This window comes from Gavia stellata, chromosome 21 (assembly GCF_030936135.1).
Source record: "Gavia stellata isolate bGavSte3 chromosome 21, bGavSte3.hap2, whole genome shotgun sequence".
Lineage (NCBI taxonomy): Eukaryota > Metazoa > Chordata > Aves > Gaviiformes > Gaviidae > Gavia > Gavia stellata.
Genome location: NC_082614.1, coordinates 181,060 through 202,381, shown reverse-complemented (window position 1 = coordinate 202,381; position 21,322 = coordinate 181,060). Strand labels below are relative to the sequence as shown.

General features: G+C 42.8%; 1 protein-coding gene across 4 annotated transcripts in view; it reads left to right on the top strand.

Moving 5' to 3' along the window:
- The window catches only part of MORC2 (MORC family CW-type zinc finger 2), a 53,473-nt gene that overhangs the window by 591 nt on the left and 31,560 nt on the right, over positions 1–21,322 (top strand). For 3 of the 4 annotated variants that reach the window (XM_059827488.1, XM_059827487.1, XM_059827486.1), the window contains exons 2-8: positions 5,297–5,350; positions 6,908–6,942; positions 7,939–8,007; positions 15,761–15,851; positions 17,783–17,891; positions 19,800–19,959; positions 20,041–20,152. In XM_059827488.1, the coding sequence (XP_059683471.1) occupies positions 5,297–5,350; positions 6,908–6,942; positions 7,939–8,007; positions 15,761–15,851; positions 17,783–17,891; positions 19,800–19,959; positions 20,041–20,152 (630 nt within the window). Of the gene's footprint in view, positions 1–5,296; positions 5,351–6,907; positions 6,943–7,938; positions 8,008–15,760; positions 15,856–17,782; positions 17,892–19,799; positions 19,960–20,040; positions 20,153–21,322 lie in introns of those variants that run through there. The other variant, XM_059827489.1, reaches the window with a different exon arrangement.

Here is a 21,322-nt window from a genome sequence, read left to right as displayed (position 1 = left end):
TCTGATCAGCTCTTTGAAGCTGCTGTGGCTTTTGCATGATGAATCCCCCAAAATAAAAATCTCCTGAGAAGAGACAAAGGTTGCTTCTGAGTGCATGTCTAGAAAATGGGAAGTGCCCCCAGGAAACGGTGCTTAGCAGGGCTAAGCACCCATCTGAGACCTGCATATTGCACGTAAGCCTTGTAGTGCCACGTACAGAAGAGTTTAAAGGAAGAGCTTGTTCTGGCCGAACTGCCCTGGAAGAATAATGTGAACCACACTTGGTATTTCTTCATTTTGATCAGCGGGTCACCGGCGTAAGATTGTCCTCTGAGGTTTTGTGGAAGAGTTGAACCTTACTGTTACCATCGATAGAAGAGAAATAAAGTGCAGGCTTATATTTTCGCTTTCCCTTTTTGATGTGTGAAGGCAAGCTTAGAGTGAAGGGCCGCAGTGGTCTGCAGCAGTCGAAAGACTTCTGATGCATGGAAATATGGGCGACTGGATTTCAAAGTAGATCTCACTGGTTTTGCTGGTAACACAAGATACATCTACAAGAGCAACTAAGATGAATCTCATTTACATATGCCAAGAGCATTACGATCCATTTCTTTTCAGGATCAGGAAAGTAATGGGTTTTGCACAGGAGAAGAAACCTATTAACAGTCCGGTGTCACTCTTGGTCCGTGTCCCGTGGCTTCGCTCTCTGGCTTGACTGGTAGCGCTTGCATGTGGAGTAAACAGTCTGGTGCCTGAAGATGATGGACAAGACAGAGTCATGTTCCTGGTGCTGTCGCTGATTTGTGAAATTCTCATGTCCAGCTGCAGAAAACAAATGTTTTTACAGATTAGAAGACTGTATGGCAGAGCTCTGTCAGCAACTTGTGTTTGCCTACAGAACATCAGAACTCTGGCCGTCTTCTTAAGAAGATAATGTCTGTGCTGCAGAAAAGGCTGATGTGTTGCTACCCTGAAGTATTAAATATTAAATTTACTTCATGTTGCCACCATACTTTCTGTTCTGCTTATGCTGCTGCTCTACTTCTGGTGTGCTACATGCCTGCAATGCGTAACTGCATTACAAAATCGTTAGGAGGAGCTGGAAGCTAATGCGTATGAATAAGCCAAAGCCAGGGCTTTCCATCCATCATGAGTGAAGAGCCTTTTGAGATTATGGGGATCAGCGCATAAGCCAAATGCTTCCCTAAGAATGGGGATGGAAACAATGGAAGTCGTTTTTAAAAGAAAAAAAAAAACCAACCCCAAAAAAACCCATGACAAATAAACAACCCACCTGCTCACCCAAGAAAAAAATGAGCCGAAAAATCCCAAACCCAACCCAAGAACAGCGTAGGGCTTTTGATAATGGAGACTCTTGTCCTCTGGACTATTCTGTCTTGCTGAGGAAAAACCATACCATCTCAGAAAAATTTCATTTCAGCACTAAAGATGTTCTCATAGTCATGGAGGTAGAAGTTCTTTAAATTGCAGTTAAAAATCAGCCATCTAGCTGTTGTAGTGCAGAAGGAAACCATGACTTATTTTTTTTCCTTTTTTAAGACTTTCTTTAGGAAAGGTTTCAGTATGTTTAACGCAGAGTACTCGGTCTGAAGTGCTTTACAGAAGCCAGTTTATCTGGTCCCTGAACTTGAGGATTTACAGCAGATCTTTTCAATAGCTTCCATATCTGATGGCAAATTTCACAGCATGTACCTGAATCACTTCAGTTGCCTTTTTTAAAAAAAAAAAAATAAAAATACCATTGTGCTTTTCCAAGCTTTCCAAGTGCTTTTCTAGATGAATAGTTGAGTGGCGACAGACTTTTTAGCAGGGCCTGTAGAGATAGGACAAGGGGTAATGGTTTTAAGCTAAATGAGGGTAGATTTAGACTAGATATAAGGAAGAAATTTTTTAAGATGAGGGTGGTGAGGCACTGGCACAGGCTGTCTAGAGAGGTGGTAGATGCCCCATCCCTGGAAACATTCCAGGTCAGGTTGGATGGGTCTCTGAGCAACCTGACCTAGTTGAAGATGTCCCTGCTTATTGCAGGGGCGGGATTGGACTAGATGACCTTTAAAGGTCCCTTCCAACCCAAAACATCCTATGATTCTATGTGAAAGTTCTTTTAGATCCTAGAATGAAAATCACTGTGCATAAGCATGTGAAAATGACCCATTTTATGACTTCCCAGAGCCACCTGCTTGCCTTCGCTTTGGTTTTCCTTAAGAATTAAATGCTGCTACTTTAAGATACTTCCAAAGCCATTCATTGAGATGATCACAAAAACACACCTGAGCCCAACCAACTTCTTTTTCCATATTTTGAATATTTGTAATGCAAAATTGAAGGAGTTTGTTAAAAGTTGAACAGCTGAAATTGTCTTCTAACAGTAGGTAGGATTTAGCTTGTGATTGAACTTGAGTATTTTCTGTAACTAGAATTGTCCTGTGAATACAGCTGGAGTGGAAGAAGGTCACTCAAATAGAAAGACTTCCAAATGACCAAATAGTGGATTTGAGGAATACTAGTAAACAGACCAACAACGTCTCCCCACCCCCCAAGCTCTCCGATTTCTTCTTATGCATGTTTTCTGTTCTGGCCTGAAAGCGAGTACAGTACTGAGAGGGTAGCTCTTGTTCCTGATGCAGATGCCAAACGTAAACGTTTTCCCAGATGTGGCCTCCTTCAGAACAAAAATTAAGTCTTAGTCTTAGTAATTAGGTACTTGTCTGACTATGCAGGATCAGGAGTCCAACTGGGTTCAAACAGGGGTGATCTTCTAAGAACTGCTCACAAAATAAGTTTTTTTTTTCCCCTTGGGATGTTACTCCAAATGGTTGTAGAGGTGTTTGAAATCAGTCATGTTCTACAGATTCGTCTGACTTGACCTTTTGTAACCCAGATTTCAATAAATTGGCAGCATTGGACGTCCCTGTTCTGTTCCTTGTCAAGCCTGCACTCCTGCCTGGAGCTGTCCCGAATGAAAGTTGGAAGTTGTAGGAAGGTCCAAGCCAGTCTGCTTCTGCCAAGATTAGTTGTCGCTGAGACTACAGATTTTGATAACACTTTCCCCCTCCTTCCATGTGTCATTTTATCAGTTGTATGACCAGTAATAGTTGTATTTCAAGTGCTCGGACTGATGGAGGTTACTATTGCATCTGATGATGCCCATCTAGCTCATGCTTAAGTGCTTCCAGGTTGTGTGCAAGCTCTGATAGACTCCATTTTGCCAGCAGCTTGCCGCATGTTTTTTAAACTTACGTTGCAGGTAAAATAATCCCAAGCTTTTTTGGGAGGTGCGGAAAATTGTCTCCAGTTGATAATGGTGGAGCTTAAATATTTCAGGCTCTTTTGACTATAAGGCAAGACCATGTTTTTTGTTAAAGCTGAGTTGATTGAATCAGGCCAAAGCACTTCATGTGACTTTAATTAGATATTGACAAGATAAGTGTAAATGTTGAGATTAATATACTGCATAGAAGATATTTGTAGTGTATATAAATTTTTGTTAGTGATAAATAGCTGGAGTGGATTTCACTTCCTTGTAGCAAGGTTTCACTTTGCCTAGGTCAGCATAAGAGGTTCAAGTTTTGGTAGATGTTCAAGTCGAGTATGGTGTCAGGCTATGTGGAAATCATGTTTTCTCTTGCCTCTCTTATCATCTACAGCTACGTTTTTGGCTATTTTGTTCCAATACCGTTCTTTGGAAATCCCTATTTGTATCTTACTTGTATCTTTTCCTTAGTTTGAAGCATTCTTTAAACTGTAGAGTAAAAGCTGCTAACGAAGCATAGCTACTAGTCCTAAAGCATCCATTTGCTTATGGGTTTTTCCTGACATGGGTTACTTCCTAAATAAACTTATGGGATGTTGATTTGTGGAGCTGAATAGGTGCTTGTAAATTTGAGGGAGCACTTGGAAATCTGTGCACAAGAAATCCTGCTCAAGAATACCAGGTTTGAGCTTCTGTGGAAGCTTTCTGATGGGGAAGATAGTCTTCAAAACACCGTTCCCTTCTGTCTTTTATCTCTGCGTGGACAAGTGGGAGCTTGCAGAGATGGAAATCTCCATTCTCGTGGTTCTAGTGATAACTTTGGAAGCTGATGTGTTTTACCTCTGTTTGGAGCTATGTTGATGGGTTAGGTGTCATGACATGGAAGATGGATTTGAAAGTTCATTTTGTAATTATTAGCATTATGGACAGCTATATATTTTATGTGTGGGAGGAACCTATGTATCTGTTCTTCGAAAGCTGAAATTATCAGTAATTATCACTTTCTGTTTGGTCAGCTGTTGGCCTTTTTGTGTAGTAGTGAAAGCAGGTTGTATGTGAAGAGGTTTCACGCAGACTGAAACATGTTGATAAAAAGTTTCCGAGGACTCAGTCTCTTCATCGAGCATCCTAAAGGAGCAACAAATTCCAGCAATTGCTTCTCCAGGTCTGGTAGTTGCTGTTAATATTGGGTCGATGTGGCTTATCTACATTTGAAATAATTGTTAGATTTTGAAGATGGGTCACCAAGTTGGGTGTTCAGTGGAGATAACTACATTAATGTTGGCAGACAATGTATTGTAATGATTTTATTACCTCTTTAAGGTTTTCTCAGCATGTATCTTCTGTCAAGGTTGAGGCACATTAACTAATGGCTTTCAGAGGGGTGCTGCTTATAAAAGGTGGCAGTTAAGAGGCTGGAAACGACACATGGCTTTTGAGATTGCGCTGAAGCAACACCTGGCTAGATGATTTGAGCGTTAAGTTTGCAAGGTGGTGTGGTACAGTGGTGGCAGAAGACTGTCTTTCTCTGGATTAGGAGCAGTTGCAGCTATTGGAAGTGTCCCAGGATCTGGAAGCTTCTTCCTGTCAGAAATAACTTGTACAAAGTGAATATGTGCGTGGGGAGACGGACCTTGTGCATAATCCTCATCTGTCCGCGTTTTACATATAGGCGGTGTTTAGTTGCCGTGAAGAGACATGTCAATGTGGTGGATAATTAAGGATTTATATGAATTATTGACTGGTTTGTAGGCTGGTTCATTAGGTCAGTAATTTTCTCTGTTGTGTCTGTTTACCATGCAGTGTTTTTTAGACCATAGTGAGTAGCAGTTTGTTGAATCAGACTCTCCATGGGGCAGCCTGTCTGCTCTGTGTCTGCCTCTGGTAGATAGTAAAACGCTCATTTCCAGTCTGCTGTCAGAGGCGGACATTAGTATTGTTGACAATACTATTTGTTTCAAATGTGTTTGAAATTTTTGTTTATTTAAAGGTCTCTCTTTTTAAGTGTCAGTGTAACTCTGCTGATTCTGTGTTTCATTGCAGAACTACTCATGAGTTCTTGTTTGGTGCCCTTGCTGAACTTGTAGATAATGCCAGGTATGTACCTGAGACTGCCTAATTCCCAAGGTAAATTTGGTTAAGATCTAATTAGCCTGTCTATTTTTTGATCTTGAGCAATTTTCACTTCTAGCAGACTTTATGAGAAATACAAAATAGAGGACTTTGCTGTAGTTTAGGATGAATATTTCCCTTGGTCCTCTTATACTGCCACATCTACCCTCCCCCTCCCCCCAAAAAAAAATTATTCCTGAGAAGGTAAGTTTGAATGAATCATAGAACAACTCAGATTGGAAGGGAAATTGTTAGAAGACACAAGACAGATTTAAGGAAAAAATAAGTCTGCTTTCTTGTTTAAAGGAATTGGTAAAATAATAATTACTGGAGCTGGGACTCTTGAGATACTAGGAGTCAGGGATTATCTTAAGTATCAAGCATGGGGGTATGATGAAAATGAAATCAGAAGCAGGATGCTGAAAAATGGAGCAAGAACAGTTAGAGCAATTGTGACACTTGAGGAGGCTTGGTATTTTGACATCACAGGTTTTAGGCCACATTTCTCATGTTTGCATTTGGGAATCCAGGCTATAGCTGCGTCCCAAGCCTTGCATACTTATCTCTTGAGCTTCACAAAATATTCTTATGTGGCGTTACGGAAATATTTTGAGATCATTTTCTATCAAGCTTCTATTCATTTTCTATCGTCACGCTATGCAGTTCGTAATGTAAGGAGCTGAAACTGGAAGATTTCTGTGTAGGAAAAATTCCGTGTAGGGAATCAGCCATGTGTGTGTGCACCGTCGCTCTTCTCACTTTTGCTGCAACATAGTTAAATGTAGCGTCTTTGAGATTAATGGGTGGTGTTCTCTTCAACCTCTTGGTTCCTCCTCTGGCAAAAGAGAGGTTGCCTTCTGGGAAGGAGGTAGCTGTGCTTGGCTGGAGGTACAAAGACAAGACCAAGTGACTTCGGCATTTGGGAAGTGGGGTTTTATTACAGCACTACAGCTGCACTCTCCTGATCAGCAAACCAAGGGATGTGACGGTCTACATGAAAACCAAATTAAAAATTGGTTTTGAGAAGAGGGCGGTAGTGCTGTATATACTGCTTTTCAAGTACAGAGGAGGATGCACAGTGTATGAAGGACTTTACTTAAACAATCTTGTAGTGACACAGTTTCCTATGACAACCTTGAATGTTTTTGGATGGAGTTTTATGTGGAGTTACTAAACTTTTCATAGGCAGCTTGACAGAAAAAAATGTAGATATTGTTTGTTTCCTACAGGAGGGAGCTCAGAAGTGTGTGCTTATTTGATTCCCTACCCCCGGAATATGACTTTTGTTAAGTGTGATACTCACTGTAACTACTAGTTACAGTTTAGTTGTGTGGCAGCAATGTCTTTTGCTGGAGTTTGGGTTCAAGTAGGCAAAAAGTAGAGCAATGTGTCTTTTAACTTGTCTGTTAGTGCTGACTGTGGGGCCTTTGTGGACTGAGATCTGTGCAGCTAGTTCATTTTGGAAATTATTGCATGTGCCTGGATTTTAATTTCCTTTCTATTTGACATTTGAATACTGATTGTGTTTTTATTGCTTTGTAGAGATGCAGATGCCACGAGAATAGACATTTATACTGGTAAGTTACTCTTGCTGCTTCCTTGCATGTCAGCAGTTAAGTCAGTAGTTAACTCGCATTTAGGCTACAAATGTATGTTGTACCTGGTAGACTAAGAGTGAGGGTGTTTATGCCCAATACTGTGTTCAGTTTTGGACCCCTCACTACAAGAAGGACATTGAGGTGCTGGAGTGTGTCCAGAGAAGAGCAGCGAAGTTGGTGAGGGGTCTGGAGAACAAGTCCTATGAGGAGCAGCTGAGGGAACTGGGGTTGTTTAGTCTGCAGAAAACGAGGCTGAGGGGAAACCTTACTGCTCTGTACAGCTACCTGAAAGGAGGTTGTAGCAAGGTGGGTGTTGGTCTCTTTTCCCAAGTTACAAGTGATAAGACGAGAGGAAACAGCCTAAAGTTGTGCCAGGGGAGGTTTAGATTGGATATTAGGAAAAATTTCTTCACTGAAAGGGTTATCAAGCATTGGAACAGGCTGCCCAGGGACGTGGTTGAGTCACCATCTACATGTATTTAAAAGATGTGTAGACATGGTACTTTAGGGACATGGTTTAGTGGTGGACTTGGCAGTGTTAGGTTTATGGTTGGATTCGATGATCATAAGGGTCTTTTCCAACCTAAATAATTCTGTGAATCTATGATTCTACTGTTTGTTCTGTGCCCCAGTGCCTGTTGTCTTTCAAAAAATAGTACCTTTACAAATAACTCGGGCAAGCACTTAGATCAGCCTTCAGCTGAGGTCAGGTAAAGGGAGTAGCTGTTTATACTGGATGCTTAAGAAATCTCCTTTTACAATATACTCTTGTGGCATATATTTACATACAGTTTAAGTGCAGGAGTTGTTCTTAGTCATTCCGTAACAAAAATCTGGTGCTCTTTCTTACAGCTTAGCCATGCTGGGGTTGTGACAGTCCTGTTTGTTGTGTTACTTCTGTTGTCAACACTGATTCTGTTTTATGGAACTTTTAACTTTTGCTAGTGGGAGCAGTGAATAACTCTTCTCTTGTAGAGCGACGGGAAGACCTACGAGGTGGATTCATGCTGTGTTTTTTAGATGATGGAACGGGAATGGATTCAAGTAAGTGACAGGAAGTTGCACTTGCATTTTCAAGCTGAGGTTTCATGTTATGGCTTAAGCTGAATTAACAGCCCAAGCTGTTGAAAGGGCCATGTTCCATGCCTGGATATGTGTTCCTGCCTCTGCACTGGCTCTTTCGCGCTGTATCACATATCAAACTATTCACCTCTTCAGTTGCAGAAAACTTATCTGGCCAAAAGAAAATTGTTTTGCTGTGTTATAGAGTTGAGTCAGCCTGGCCGGTGGTTTTCCAGCATGCCAAAGTTGGCTTTGGGGCTGGAAGGGGAATAGCGTAGCCAGAAAAGGGAACAAGCACACGCTTTGATGGGCATAAGCCTTTTCCCCATTAGAGGCTGCCAAGTGGCTAGTGTATCTCAGCTCTAATAAGGAAGTGTGCCATGGCAGAAGTTGAAAGCTTAGCTTTGAAAGCATTTTGCCATTGTTTCATCATTGGTATTGTGATTGAGATCAACACTTGACAATATAAAATCTTAGGAGTATGAGAAGAATGCAACAAATGTACTTCTGCCTCGTCATAAGAATTGATGTAAATCCGTGTTGTATCTAGCAGGAGAAAAGCCTTCTTGCTTTGCTTTAGCATCAGTGAACAGCACTGTCAACGCACACCACCTTCTTTGTGTCTTGAAGACGGGTAAATCCTCCTGTAAGGAGCTCTCTACTGAGCAGAAAAGTTGGGCTAAATTGGAAGATTTTGGAGAAGACGGGGGAGATGGATAAATAAGCATCGACTACAATTTTTGTTCTGATCCCTCAGTACTTTAAGATCCTCTTGGATATGAAGCATTTAGTTCTGTTTATTAATGCTTATAAAAATACATTAACATCTGTGATGTGCAGATTCGTGACCTGCATGAAGGAATTTAGTTTGAACTCTGAATACCTTCTGTGTATTCTCTGGAATTCAATTAAGGATACTAAACAGGTCTTCTGAGAGCACTTTTCTGTCACCAATGGAACTGAAGGAAGCAATTAAGTCCCATCCATAAAACAAGTTCAGAGAGTTAACTGCGGCCTTCTCACAAGCCTTTGGATCAGGGAGAAGAAATACAACCTTTTCTGCATGTCTTGAAAACTACATGTTTGTCTCTTGATCAAGAGTAAAAGGTGACAAATGTCTGTACTAATGCCACGGAGTCTAATAGCAGCTTTTACGCTGTTGCTCCCGTATTGCTGATTTTGTGGCAAAGTGGGATTTAAGTATTGGCTAAGTATTAAGTTGCTTCTTTTGACTGATCTTTCTGCTAAATCTTGAAGGATTTTATCCTGGCTTTGGTAGTCTGAGATACTCTGTAAAGGATATTGGTAGATACTGTGGACTATAGTGGTATTTCACAGCGCTATACATAATTTATGTCCTTTGACTGTCTTGATGCTTGCATCAGTATGGTTCATTCTGTGCCTGAATTTTATTTTTTTTTTTTAAATTTTGAACAGGCTGTGAAGTTACCTTTGCCCCTTTCCAGGACGTTGCTTTTCAGAATGTAAAATTGGCATGCAACTTTGTTTAGCGCTTTTAAAAAAGCCCTTCTTAATTTTCAGTAGTCTGAGACATATTGTTTTGATGCGGAGTCTAGCTCTAGTGATCACATCTTCATGGCTTCAACGCTGGATGGTCATAGTAAGATTGATAGGCATTTGAAAGTCACTCGACCAAGGGCAGCCAGGTAGAAACTCCATTTGCTGCACTGTTTGCCTGTCAAGTGGCTGGGGAGAGTCTAACTCCCTACATGGGCCTCTCTCTGTTTCTGTCCCTGGCTGTGGGGGTCTGAGTTTTAATTTCTCATAATGCAGGATCTACCAGTTTTAAAGACATCTTGAAGATCTACTATCTGAAAGCTGATTTTAGGAGATGTCAGCAGAAAACCTTTTGTTGGACATTTCTCCCTTCTTATTTTGAAAATGCATCAACATCCGTACAGACCTTTGTTCAACAGAAATCACAGAGCTTGGGAGTGTTTTATTTTTCCACATGTTAATTTTAATAAAGGAATATTTTTACTGTACATAAAGGTGTTGTGTTAAAAAGAATAACTATGTGACTTGCCGTAGTGCTGTTGGAGCCCACACTAGCATGTGATCTTCCTGAGCACGCTGAAAGGACAGCTTAAGAAGGCTGGGTGAGGCATCATCTGGGAGGATGAGTAAATGAACCCAGGTATCTCTGGGTGCTTTTCACACCAGAGGGAAGAGCTGAATGGCTCAAGTGAACTATTCTGTTAACACGTTCTCTGTGTTACTCCGCCCTGTTGCTGTTCAGTCTCACTGGTCTTGTTCTGTGTTGGACAGTTCTAGATTTGTCTGGCAAGCTGTGGAAACAGAAGGGTATAGCGAGGCAATAGGCCATGTTTTAGTGTGCTGTCTCATAGCTCCTAATTGTCAAGCCAAATGGCAGCTCCTCAACTAAAATTAGTGGAAGGTGTAAGGGATGAGCATTTCTAAAAACTAGGTGTGTTTGTCAAGTGACTCCTACTACAGCTGCATTCAGAACTTGCTGCATTGGCTCCCTTAATGATTACAGTGGATTGTGTGATTTGAAGATCAAAATACGTTTGTACTCAAGCTGCAAACATCTTATGCTGTAGAGTCATAGGTTATCAAAAAGATCTGAGGGTTCAGTGATGCCGCAGTGCAGATCTTTTCTAAAAAAGCATCACGTCCCAGAGAGAGATATTAGGATAATAGTACTGGTCCAGAAGTTCGGCTTTTTCATGAGGGACTGAATAGGAGTCAATTACAAAACCAAAAAATAGATCTCATGCAGCACATCATAGGTTGGGATTTCCCATATTGTCAGTGGCATCACTACTGAGGATACTTAGGCTTGAGGATTTTACCTACTGCTTGGGCTCTGAAGGTGCTGCATGAATTTAATGAATCAAAATGTAGGTTGAATGATTCAGTGAATCAGCCTGTAGGTTGATAAAGTATAACAACTAATTTAGGAAGTGATCTGTAATTGTATTCTTAAAGGATTGAAGAAAATAAGTCTTTAACTTACATTTTAGAATCATAGAACCATAGAACAGCCCAGGTTGGAAGGGACCTCAAATATCATCTGGTCCAACCTTCCATGGGAAAAGGAGCCTAGATGAGATGATTTAGCACCCTGTCCTGTTGCATCTTGAAAACCTCCAATGATGGGGACTCCACCACATCCCTTGGGAGGTTGTTCCAGGGATTGATTGTTCTCACTCTAAAAGATTTCTTTCTCATATTGAGATGAAACCTCTCCCAGTGCAACTTGTACCTGTTGCCCCTTGTCTTTCCTATGTGGCTCCTTGGGAAGAGAGAGCCTTCATACTCTTTGTAGCTGCCCTTTAAGTACTGGAATACTGTCATGAGATTCCCCCTGAGCCCTCTCTTCTCCAGGAGGAAGAGACCTAGCTCCTTTAGTCTTTTCTCACAGGGCAGGTTCTCCAGCCCTTTGATCATCTCCTTTGGACTCTGTCCAGGCTGTCTGCATCTTTCTTGAATTGAAGAGACCAGAACTGGACACAGTACTCCAGGTGTGGCCTGACGAGCACCAAGTAGAGTGGGATGATCACATCTCTGTCTCTGTAGTAATGCCCCTGTGGATGCAGCCCAGGATCCCGTTTGCCTTCATTGCTGCAGCGGCGCACTGCTGGCTCATGTTCAGCCTGTTGTCCACCAGGACTCTCAGGTCCCTTTCAGCAAGGCTGCTCCCCAGCCACACAGATCCCAGCTTGTACTGGGCTCTTTGGTTATTTCATCCCAGGTACAGGACCTTGCCCTTCCCTTGAACTTCATACAGTTCTTGCTTGCCCACTCTTCCAGCCTGTCTGGGTCTCTCTCTAAGATGGCTCTCCCTTCTGATGTGTCCACCTCACCACCATCAGCAAACCTGGGGAGGCTGCTTTTGATCCCGTCATCCAGATCCCTTATGAAGATGTTGAACAGCATGGGGCAGAGCATCGATCCCTGGGGGACCCCGCTTGTGACAGGCTGCAAGCCAGAGTAAAAACCATTGACAGTCACCCTTTGAGCACGACCTGTGAGCCAGTTCCCTGCCCATCTTGCCTATGACTCGTCCAGTCTGTGTCTTGCCAGTTTGTCCAGGAGAAGGCTGTGGGAAACAGTGTCCAACGCTTTGCTGAAGCCCAGCTAAACGACATCCGCTGCTCTCCCCATATAGACAGAAACTGCTGCCTTGTGGTAGAAGGTGACTAGGTCAGTCAGGCGTGACTTGCCTTTGGTAAATCTGTGCTGGCTTATCCCAATCACCTGCTTCATTTGGCTTGTAATATTTTTTAAGAGGACTTTTTCCATTGCTTTCCCAGGGATTGAAGTAAATATATCAGTTCTTGCTCTTTAAATTGTATTTTTGAAGTTTGGAAGCTCAAAAGAGCTTTTGTTTTACTAGATGCAGTTAATTAAGTACTAATGTCTTGGTTACTTTATTAGAGCTTGTATTTTTAAAATACTGTTTATCCAAGGCCCACGATGGTGAGGAACGATGTTTAAATGTAACTGGGATTCTAGCACTTAAAGTGTGTGTACATGCTTTTGTGTGTAGGCAGTGACACTCAGGGAACCACTCTCAGGGGAGTGATCTACGTATTTCTCAGGGGAAAATGTCTGTTTAACCTTGTAGCACATTGACAAGAGGAAATGGCCTCAAGTTGCGCCAGGGGAGGTTCAGGCTGGATATTAGGAAAAATGTCTTTCCTGAGAGAGCGGTGAAGCACTGGAACAGGCTGCCCAGGGAGGTGGTGGAGTCACCATCACTGGAGGTGTTCAAGGAACGGGTGGACGTGGCACTGCGGGACATGGTTTAATGGACATGGTGGGGTTGGGTTGATGGTTGGACTTGATGATCCTAAAGGTCTTTTCCAGCCTTACTGATTCTGTGATTCTGTTTCCTCTCACGTTAACAGATTTTTGAAATAAATTGTAGGATTGTATATCAAACTGATTTGTCAATCACCAGCTGTGTTCAGCCGTTTCCCTGAGGTAGCTGGGTGTCTTGTGTTTGTTACGGTGATGAAAGACCACAGAGCTTTTCCCCTGTCCCAGGGAAGGTTTGACTGGAAGTAATCTTGGTTTAGGCTGATTTCCCCCCAGTAGTAAATTAGATGCTTTGGCTCTGGGATACTTTTTGAGGATGCTGTCGAGTCCACTGCAAATACTTACCTAATGCGAATATAGCAGGTGAATTTATGGAGAAGGTGGGAAGGATAATTTTCTGTGCTCAGATCGGGACCTTCTTTAGTGTGTTCTCAACTGGAGAACTTGGAAATATGAGAGGACCCTCCTCAAAGGGTGAAGCCAGGCCTGACTTCAGTGGCTGCCTTGTGATGCATAGCGGGGGAGCGGGGAGGTATGGCTCGTGACCCATAGCCGGGGAGCAGGGAGGTATGGCTCGTGACCCATAGCCGGGGAGCGGGGAGGTATGGCTCGTGACCCATAGCCGGGGAGCAGGGAGGTATGGCTCATGACCCGTAGCCGGGGAGCGGGGAGGTATGGCTCGTGACCCATAGCGGGGGAGCGGGGAGGTATGGCTCGTGACCCATAGTGGGGGAGCAGGCAGCTGCCTGCAGGGATGTTGGCAGTGCGTTGTGCGTCAGCCAGCCACGTGCTGCAACAGCCTGTCTGTCCTTCAGGAGGATGCTTTGTTGCTGTCCAACAGTCAGGAGCTAAACAGCTCTGTCCCTCAGTTCTCCATCCCAGGCGTCTGCTGTTTCTTATTAGAAAACTTTTTATCTGTGCCCTTGATTCCTTTTCTTGGGCTCTGAAGATCAGTCTGCCATCTTGAGAGAATTCCTTTGGATCGTTTTTTCTCTCGTCTGTTTGGCATAGATCACATCACCCCCCTTTTTGTTGCCAGGGAGTTTGTTTTTTTTTTAAATCCAGTAACTCTGAGACACGACAAAACAAAAACAGTGCGACTAAAATAGCTTTAAGTGAAACTCCCTCCAGAGCCTTAACTCAAAAAAGCTGGACAAAAATTCATTTGTACCTTGATTCTTCGGAGGAGATAAAGACTAAATCTCTCCCAAAGACAGCAAGCCTAGAGCAGAGAGAGATGCTCCCTCACTCCTGAGTAGTCCTCTTTGCTTGGCATCGCCTTCGTCCCTCTGCCCAGGAAGAAGAATCTTTATAGTGTGGTTTTGGACATCCACTATTGAGTGATAAACCATATGGTCACCTTTTCTGAGAGAGGAAATGCTTTGGACAATTACTCTTTACCCTTTTTAGGCTTCTCAAAGTTTTCTTAAAAATAGTTGTTGATACAACTTTTTGTATAGCAGAAGGGTTTGAGTAACCCTTCTGTTCTTAGAATATCCCCTATCCCCTTTTCTGACCAGGCTTTAAAACTAACACAGTAATACTAATAATAGTAATAATAATACCGTCATCATCAATATCCTTACCCAGATCTCAAATACAAGATAATCTAACATTTTCTTTGCTTGGCTAGAAAATACTATAGTAGGCTGAAAGAAAGGAAGAGGTACTCTCATCCAGTCAAAAGTTGGGTTTGAAATAGTTGTGGACCTCCGTTATGAGCATGCTGAATTGAGGCAGCAAGGTGCTTGCACAGTTGTTCTCCTGTATTTTTGCCTTGTAATTTGTGGCTTTAAATCTGAATGTCATTTCAAAGGAAAATGGCATTCTGACACCCAGCTCAGTGATTTTGTGTTAGACCAATGGTGTTAGTACTAAACATTTTACTGTAAAAACTCACTGGCAATACTAGTGGACCTGGGTAAGTCTCCTGTATGTTTAAATCCAGCTTGTTGTCCACGGGCTCAGCCTCCGTGTAGCTGGCTGGTGGGGTGAGCGATGTCCCGTGCTCCCTCACATCTTGTGTTCGCATTTGAGGACTGTAATTGTTGTTAGCCTTCCTGTTAAGGCACTTCGTGTTCCTTGTCTCTGGAATTGCCTTTTATTTCTCCCAGTGAACTCTATGGGGAAATGATTGCTATCTCTTGGGGGAAGGGAGAGGAATTGTTCTGTCCTATGTATGATGTTAAAAGACTTTATCCTTTGAACAATAGAAAGGCTTGAACTAAAAATGACAGACCCTCTCAGCTGGAAAGCCATCACATCCTTTCATTTTATCCTGTGCTAATAAAATACTCTGTTAATTGCTGCGGTACTTGCTAGTACTGCCTTCTCACCTGCAGCTGTCCTGCTGTCAGTAGTCCAGCAATCTGCTGCGAAAATTAGCTTTTGTCTTACTAGTGCCTTAATTAATCATAGTTTTCGGTTCAACACCATGAAGAAAAAATGTTTATCCCGAATTCAAGGCCTTTTTTATAGTACTGACTTATGCTCTAGAGCCAGTGGTTTCAAGTCTGTTTTGTCAGCAGTACATGCAGTACAGCAGAGCTGCAGTGTTTATGGTTTGGGTTTATGAGCACGTTGATAATTGCAGTGGACACAACAGATCATCTTGTGGGCATCTTTTTGTAAAAAGAGACGTCTTTGTGTAGTTTGAACAGGGCACTGGGCTAGTCTGAAATGTAAAACTTTTTGTCAGCATAATGGCATCTGTACAAAGCTTTTGACAATGTAAATGCCCTTAAGCCACGTGTATCTTACTGGGCTGTATGGTAGAGCTTCAGAATGAGACTTTCGCTTGGGCTTCTGGCCTCTTCCCTGCTATAGTCTTTCTGTGCTATTTACAGTGGTGAATAAGTTTATCTAAAAGATGTGTGTGTCTGTATATTAAAATGAACTTTTTTCTGTTCCCTGTCTCTCATTCCAGATGAAGCTGCCAGTGTTATTCAATTCGGTAAATCAGCCAAACGATCACCTGAGTCAACTCAAATTGGGCAGTATGGGAACGGCTTGAAATCGTAGGTATAACAAAAGCCAGCCTCCTGAGATTATGGAGGTTAGAGTTGAGATAGTAAATGTATTTTTTGCTTGGAGGTGTGTATCTTTTTTTTCAGAAAAAAAAAAAACCCAGATGAAATCTAAATAAAGATACCATGGTTTGGTAGACAGGAGCTTTATGAACATCTGCTTTAGTTCTTCAGTGGCAGAGAAGTCTGTTCAAAGCTTACGACAGTGTTTTGCTGTTATGTTCGCATGATGCAGAGAATGCAGATCAGAGCTGGGGAAAAAAAAAAGAAAGAGCAGGAAACAAAACCTTAATATGCCTGTGGCAGACATATAGTAAAATTGGAGCAAAATAGTGCTGCAGCCTCTCACTAGGAAAGTTGTCTGGTGCAAGTCAGATGGACTTAAACCTTTTCTTTTTTTCTTAAATTAAATAAATGCATGGAGAAGAAAGGGAATGATGGAAGGAACGAGAGGAGGAGTGTGATTAAGTGGCAGAGGAACAGAGGCGGGAAGGAAATCTTACTGAATGGAGGGGATTTGCTAGGAAAGAGAAAGATTTTGCTGTGGTGAATTGATATCTGTGGGAAAGTTAGAGGTCTTTTATGGCTTACTGTGATCAGCTGTTCTGCTTTATGCTGTTCCATGTGGCTTGATTATTTACATGCATCCTACTTGGGAAATCTGTGGGACTTTATAATCTGGGGGAAAGAAAAAAAGGGGATGTAAGGAATCTTGAGATACTATTGATCCAGCTGCAGTGCAGGACAGATCCCAGATCCTGTCTGTGCACTTCCAGGACAGAACTCTGTCCTGTTCTTAACCTTGAGCAAGAGGCATACTATATTAAAGCTGAGAAATGCAGACTGAAGCCTAAATATGCGAAGGGTGTACTTTGGTATCGCATGGATCTGTTGGAGCGAGTCCAGAGGAGGGTCATGAAGAAGATCAGAGGGTCTGGAGTACGATTCCTATGAAGGCAGGCTGAGAGAGTTGGGGTTGTTCAGCCTGGAGAAGAGAAGGCTCCGGGGAGACCTTATAGCAGCCTTCCAGTACTTGAAAGGACCTACAAGAAGGCTGGAGAGGGACTTTTACAAGGGCTTGTAGTGATAGGACAAGGGGTAATGGCTTTAAACTCAAAGAGGGTAGATTTAGACTAGATATAAGAAAGAAATTCTTCCCTATGAGGGTGAGGCACTGCAACAGGTTGCCCAGAGAAGTTGTGGATGCCCTAACCCTGGAAGTGTTCAAGGCCAGGTTGGATGGAGCTTTGAGCAACCCGGTCTAGTGGAAGGTGTCCCTGCTCATAGCAGGGGGGTTGGAACTAGATGATCTTTAAGGTCCCTTCCAACCCAATTAAGCTAATCTAAAGAGAACTGAACTGACAGAACACTAATCCTTATTTTGCTGCAATGTTAATTTTTCTCTGTTAAGGTTTTTTGGACGAATTGGGTAATAGTGAGTCTTTTGAATTAGACATTAGGAAATAAATTGTCTCCCAGAAACTTGTCTGCTGCTATTCATTCTGTGTACAGCGAAATGAAGTGTGCGTTTGCTTTCTCATTTACATTTCTGCTCATATAGTTGAAGGTTATTGTCACATCTCACCTTAGTCATCTTTTTTAGATAAAAAAAAAAAGGATTTTTTTTTAAAAACTTTCTACATAGTATGAGCCTGGAAAGCTGCGCTGTACTTCTGCACCTTTTAATTGTGACTAGTGTTAAATGTTTTGAAACATCATGAAAATGTCTGTATTGAGATGCCTTTTGAAAGGAATGAGATGTTTAGAGAGAAATGGTAGCTGCTGTTTAAGCCCTTCTTCTGCCTTACCTGGTTTTGGCATCTCATAATTGAACATAATGGGATGAAAACTCAGTAATGTGGTCTGCTTTCTAGAAAGTGTTGTGCATCAGGTGTTACATGCAGCCTGAAATCTGTTTCCAGGGGTTCCATGCGGATTGGGAAGGATTTTATCCTGTTCACGAAGAAAGACAACACCATGACTTGCCTCCTCTTGTCACGGACGTTCCATGAGGAAGAAGGCATTGATGAGGTTTGCATGTACTTTGTTGTAATGATCTAATGTGGTGAATGCTGTCTCATCTGAACTTCCCCCACTGTCATAGGAGAAGAGTCTGTGTCAGTGTTGGTTGCCACTCTGGTTGGATTGGTATATGGCTGTCTCTTGGCGATTGTCATGGTTTAACCCCAGCCGGCAACTAAGCACCACACAGCTGGTCGCTCACTCCTGCCCGGTGGGATGGGGAGAGAATTGGAAGGGTGAAAGTGTGAAAACTCATGGGTTGAGATAAGGCATTTTAATAGGTAAAGCAAAAGCTGCACAAGCAAGCAAATTAAAACCAGGAATTCATTCACTGCTTCCCATCAGCGGGCAAGTGTTCAGCCATCTTCAGGTAGGCAGGGCTCCATCACGCGTAACGGTAACTTGTGAAGACAAACGCCATCACTCCAAATGTCCCCCAATTCCTTCTTCCCCCAGCTTTATATGCTGAGCATGACGTCCTGTGCTCTGGAACATCCCTTTGGTCAGTTGGGGCCAGCCGTCCCTGCTGTGTCCCCTCCCAACTTCTAGTGGACCCCCAGCCTACTCGCTGGTGGGGTGGTGTGAGGAGCAGAAAAGGCCTTGACTCTGTAAGCACTGCTCAGCAGTAATGAAAACATCCCTGCGTTATCAACACTGTTTCCAGCACAAACTCAAAACACAGCCCCATCCAAGCTGCTGTGGAGGAAATGAACTCTGTCCCCACCAAAACCAGCACAGTGATACACTTGTAGGGGTTCTGCAAAGTCATCAAAGATTTTTTCCTTTTGGTTTTAATTCTGTTTGAGAGGTCTCTCTAAACTACAGCAAGTTTGAAGGGCTTGTTTCAGTCACTTCAAGTTGCTTATGCAACTTATTAGGACATGCCCAGACTTCTTGCATTTTCCTTTTCCCACAAAATTTGAGTTTGAGATGTATTTAAATTTATTGCTCTGATTTGATTTTCTGTAGAGAATTAAAGGTGTGATTGAAGTTGCTACCCGCAGGTCATAAACTCCAGACATGTCTCCTCTTTCAGATCTTACTATTTTTAATAAAAAATCAGTGTGGTTCTACCTGTTGAAAACTTGTATAACTTAATAGATAATTCAGGCATTGTTGTTCTGTATCCAGACTCTTAACATGGAAGTTTTTTTGTGCTCAAGCACACGTATTTTTCAGGCAAGGCTGATAATGAAAAGTTTTAAATTTGCTCTGGGATAGTATCTAAGAAAGCATTTTCCATTGGGGTAGTGGAAGGAGCTCTACAAAGAAGATGTTGAGGGAGCAGTGCTTGCTGGTGGCCAGCTGATGGCTGAAGCAAGTTGGGAACAGTGATGTAGTTCCCACAGCAGCTCTGGAGACAGAAATTTTGGCTTGACCTCAGTTCTAAAGTGAGGATGAGATTCGCTGTCCTTGATAGGCAGCTGCAGTCTATAGTTCTATCTGTGTGTTTGTTCTAAAAGACAGAAAACACCAATAACCTTGCTAGAATCCTATAAAAATAATAAAAAGTGAGATCATGATAAATACGAGTGAAGGATATTTGAGTTCAAGAGAGAAGTTAACCACAGAGGATGACATTTTTAAAGAAGCAAAGTTTGGGTGTTTTTTTAGTATTATGGAAGTTGTTACAAGAGGAGGGGAAAAAAGACATTGAGTGTGTGAGTAGCCAGTACCACACAGATTACTTGGGAATGGTTCGGTCTAAGACTAGATGTTGTAGAAAGGCAACTCAGAGGCTGACAAAGAGGGGTCCTTGAGCATTTGACAGATGTGCAAACCACTGAAAAACTAGGAAGGACTCTTGCAGTGACTTAGGGGGCTGTCAGAAGGGGTAAGTTGCTTGGCTGTGATCCGCAGAAGGGGCTGACTGGAGTGGGTGAGCCTGAGTCGCTCTTGGTATGATGCGATTTGCAGGTCATCGTTCCCCTGCCCACCTGGAACGCACGAAGCCGGGAGCCTCTGACTGACAACATGGAGAAGTTTGCTCTTGAGACGGAGCTGATTTACAAGTATTCCCCTTTCAAATCAGAACAGGAAGTGATGGAGCAGTTTAATAAGATCCGTGGTGAGAAAGGTACGTATGGGCAGTGCCGGTAACGGGCAAGGTATTTGGGGTTTGGCTGGGATTCACCTGATCAACTTGTTACTTGCTCAGGCACCCTGGTGATCATCTTTAATCTCAAACTAATGGATAACGGAGAGCCAGAGCTGGATGTGACTTCTGATCCGCGAGACATTCAGATGGCAGAAACACCCCCAGAGGGAACGTAAGTGTGACGGGTGTTACAGGCCCTTGGGCTCTGATCAAATTATGTGTAGGGTGTGGCCGTATACTGCGTGCATGTGTTTCTTAAAAGCTTCTCTTCTATGGTGAATTGGAGAATTTAGAAGATCTTTAGTTTGTTTCTTGAGGAAGTGGCCTCAGGTTGCGCCAGGGGAGGTTTAGGCTGGATATTAGGAAAAAATTCTTTACTGAGAGAGTGGTGAAGCACTGGGAACAGGCTGCCCGAGAAAGTGGTGGAGTCACTATCACTGGAGGTGTTCAAGGAACGTGTGGACGTGGCACTGCGGGACATGGTTTAATGGGCATGGTGGTGTTGGGGTGATGGTTGGACTTGATGATCTTACAGGTCTTTTCCAACCTTAGTGATTCTGTGATTCTTTAGCAGCTCGAAGTTCATGTGTGTAAACGGCCCGCGGGCGTTACGGTTGTTTGTTTGGTGTGAATGCCTGTGTTGCCTTGTCTCAGCTTAGTCAAAGCAACAAACTCGGTGCCCTTTAGGCACCTTAAAACAAAGGAGCCCTAAGCTGTAGGTTTAATTTTCTACACTTGTCAAAGATGTTTTTGTCAGAATGACAGCTGGTCACGAGTCTGTGCTGCTCTCAAACTGATGTTCGGTTTTGTGATTCAGTGAACCCTGGCAATATGCGAGGCACTGTGCAGGTCAGCCTCCACGAGCAAATGGTACAGGTGGGTGCAGGTGGGGTGTATCACCACATCTTTCTGGGAGCCGGGGCAGCTCCTGGACTTCCTGCAGAGGAGGAAGAGGGATGTGCTCAGAGGGCAGCTGGAGGAGCAGAGGGCCCTGTTCAGGGAGAGCTGAGTGTTTGCTGAGTTGTTCACTTGTAGCCTGAAAGGAAAAACTGAGCTGAACTGAGCCAAATGCTTGGTGAAATCCCAAAGCTCCATGGGCACACCTAGAAGCTTTAGCTTTTTATGAGATTACACGCTTTTTCTCTGAAGTGCTTAAATTTCCCTTAGAAATACAGTTTCAAACACTGTAAACCTAGCTATTTCTGTATGTATTAGCTTGATGTTATTGAGTACACAGGTACAGCAAACTCCTTGGGGACATCCAGGGATCTAATATGCTTCTTAGTTTCTTTAATGCCTGCTGGTGAGCTTTCATGATTACCACTGATCGCTGGAAGGAGCT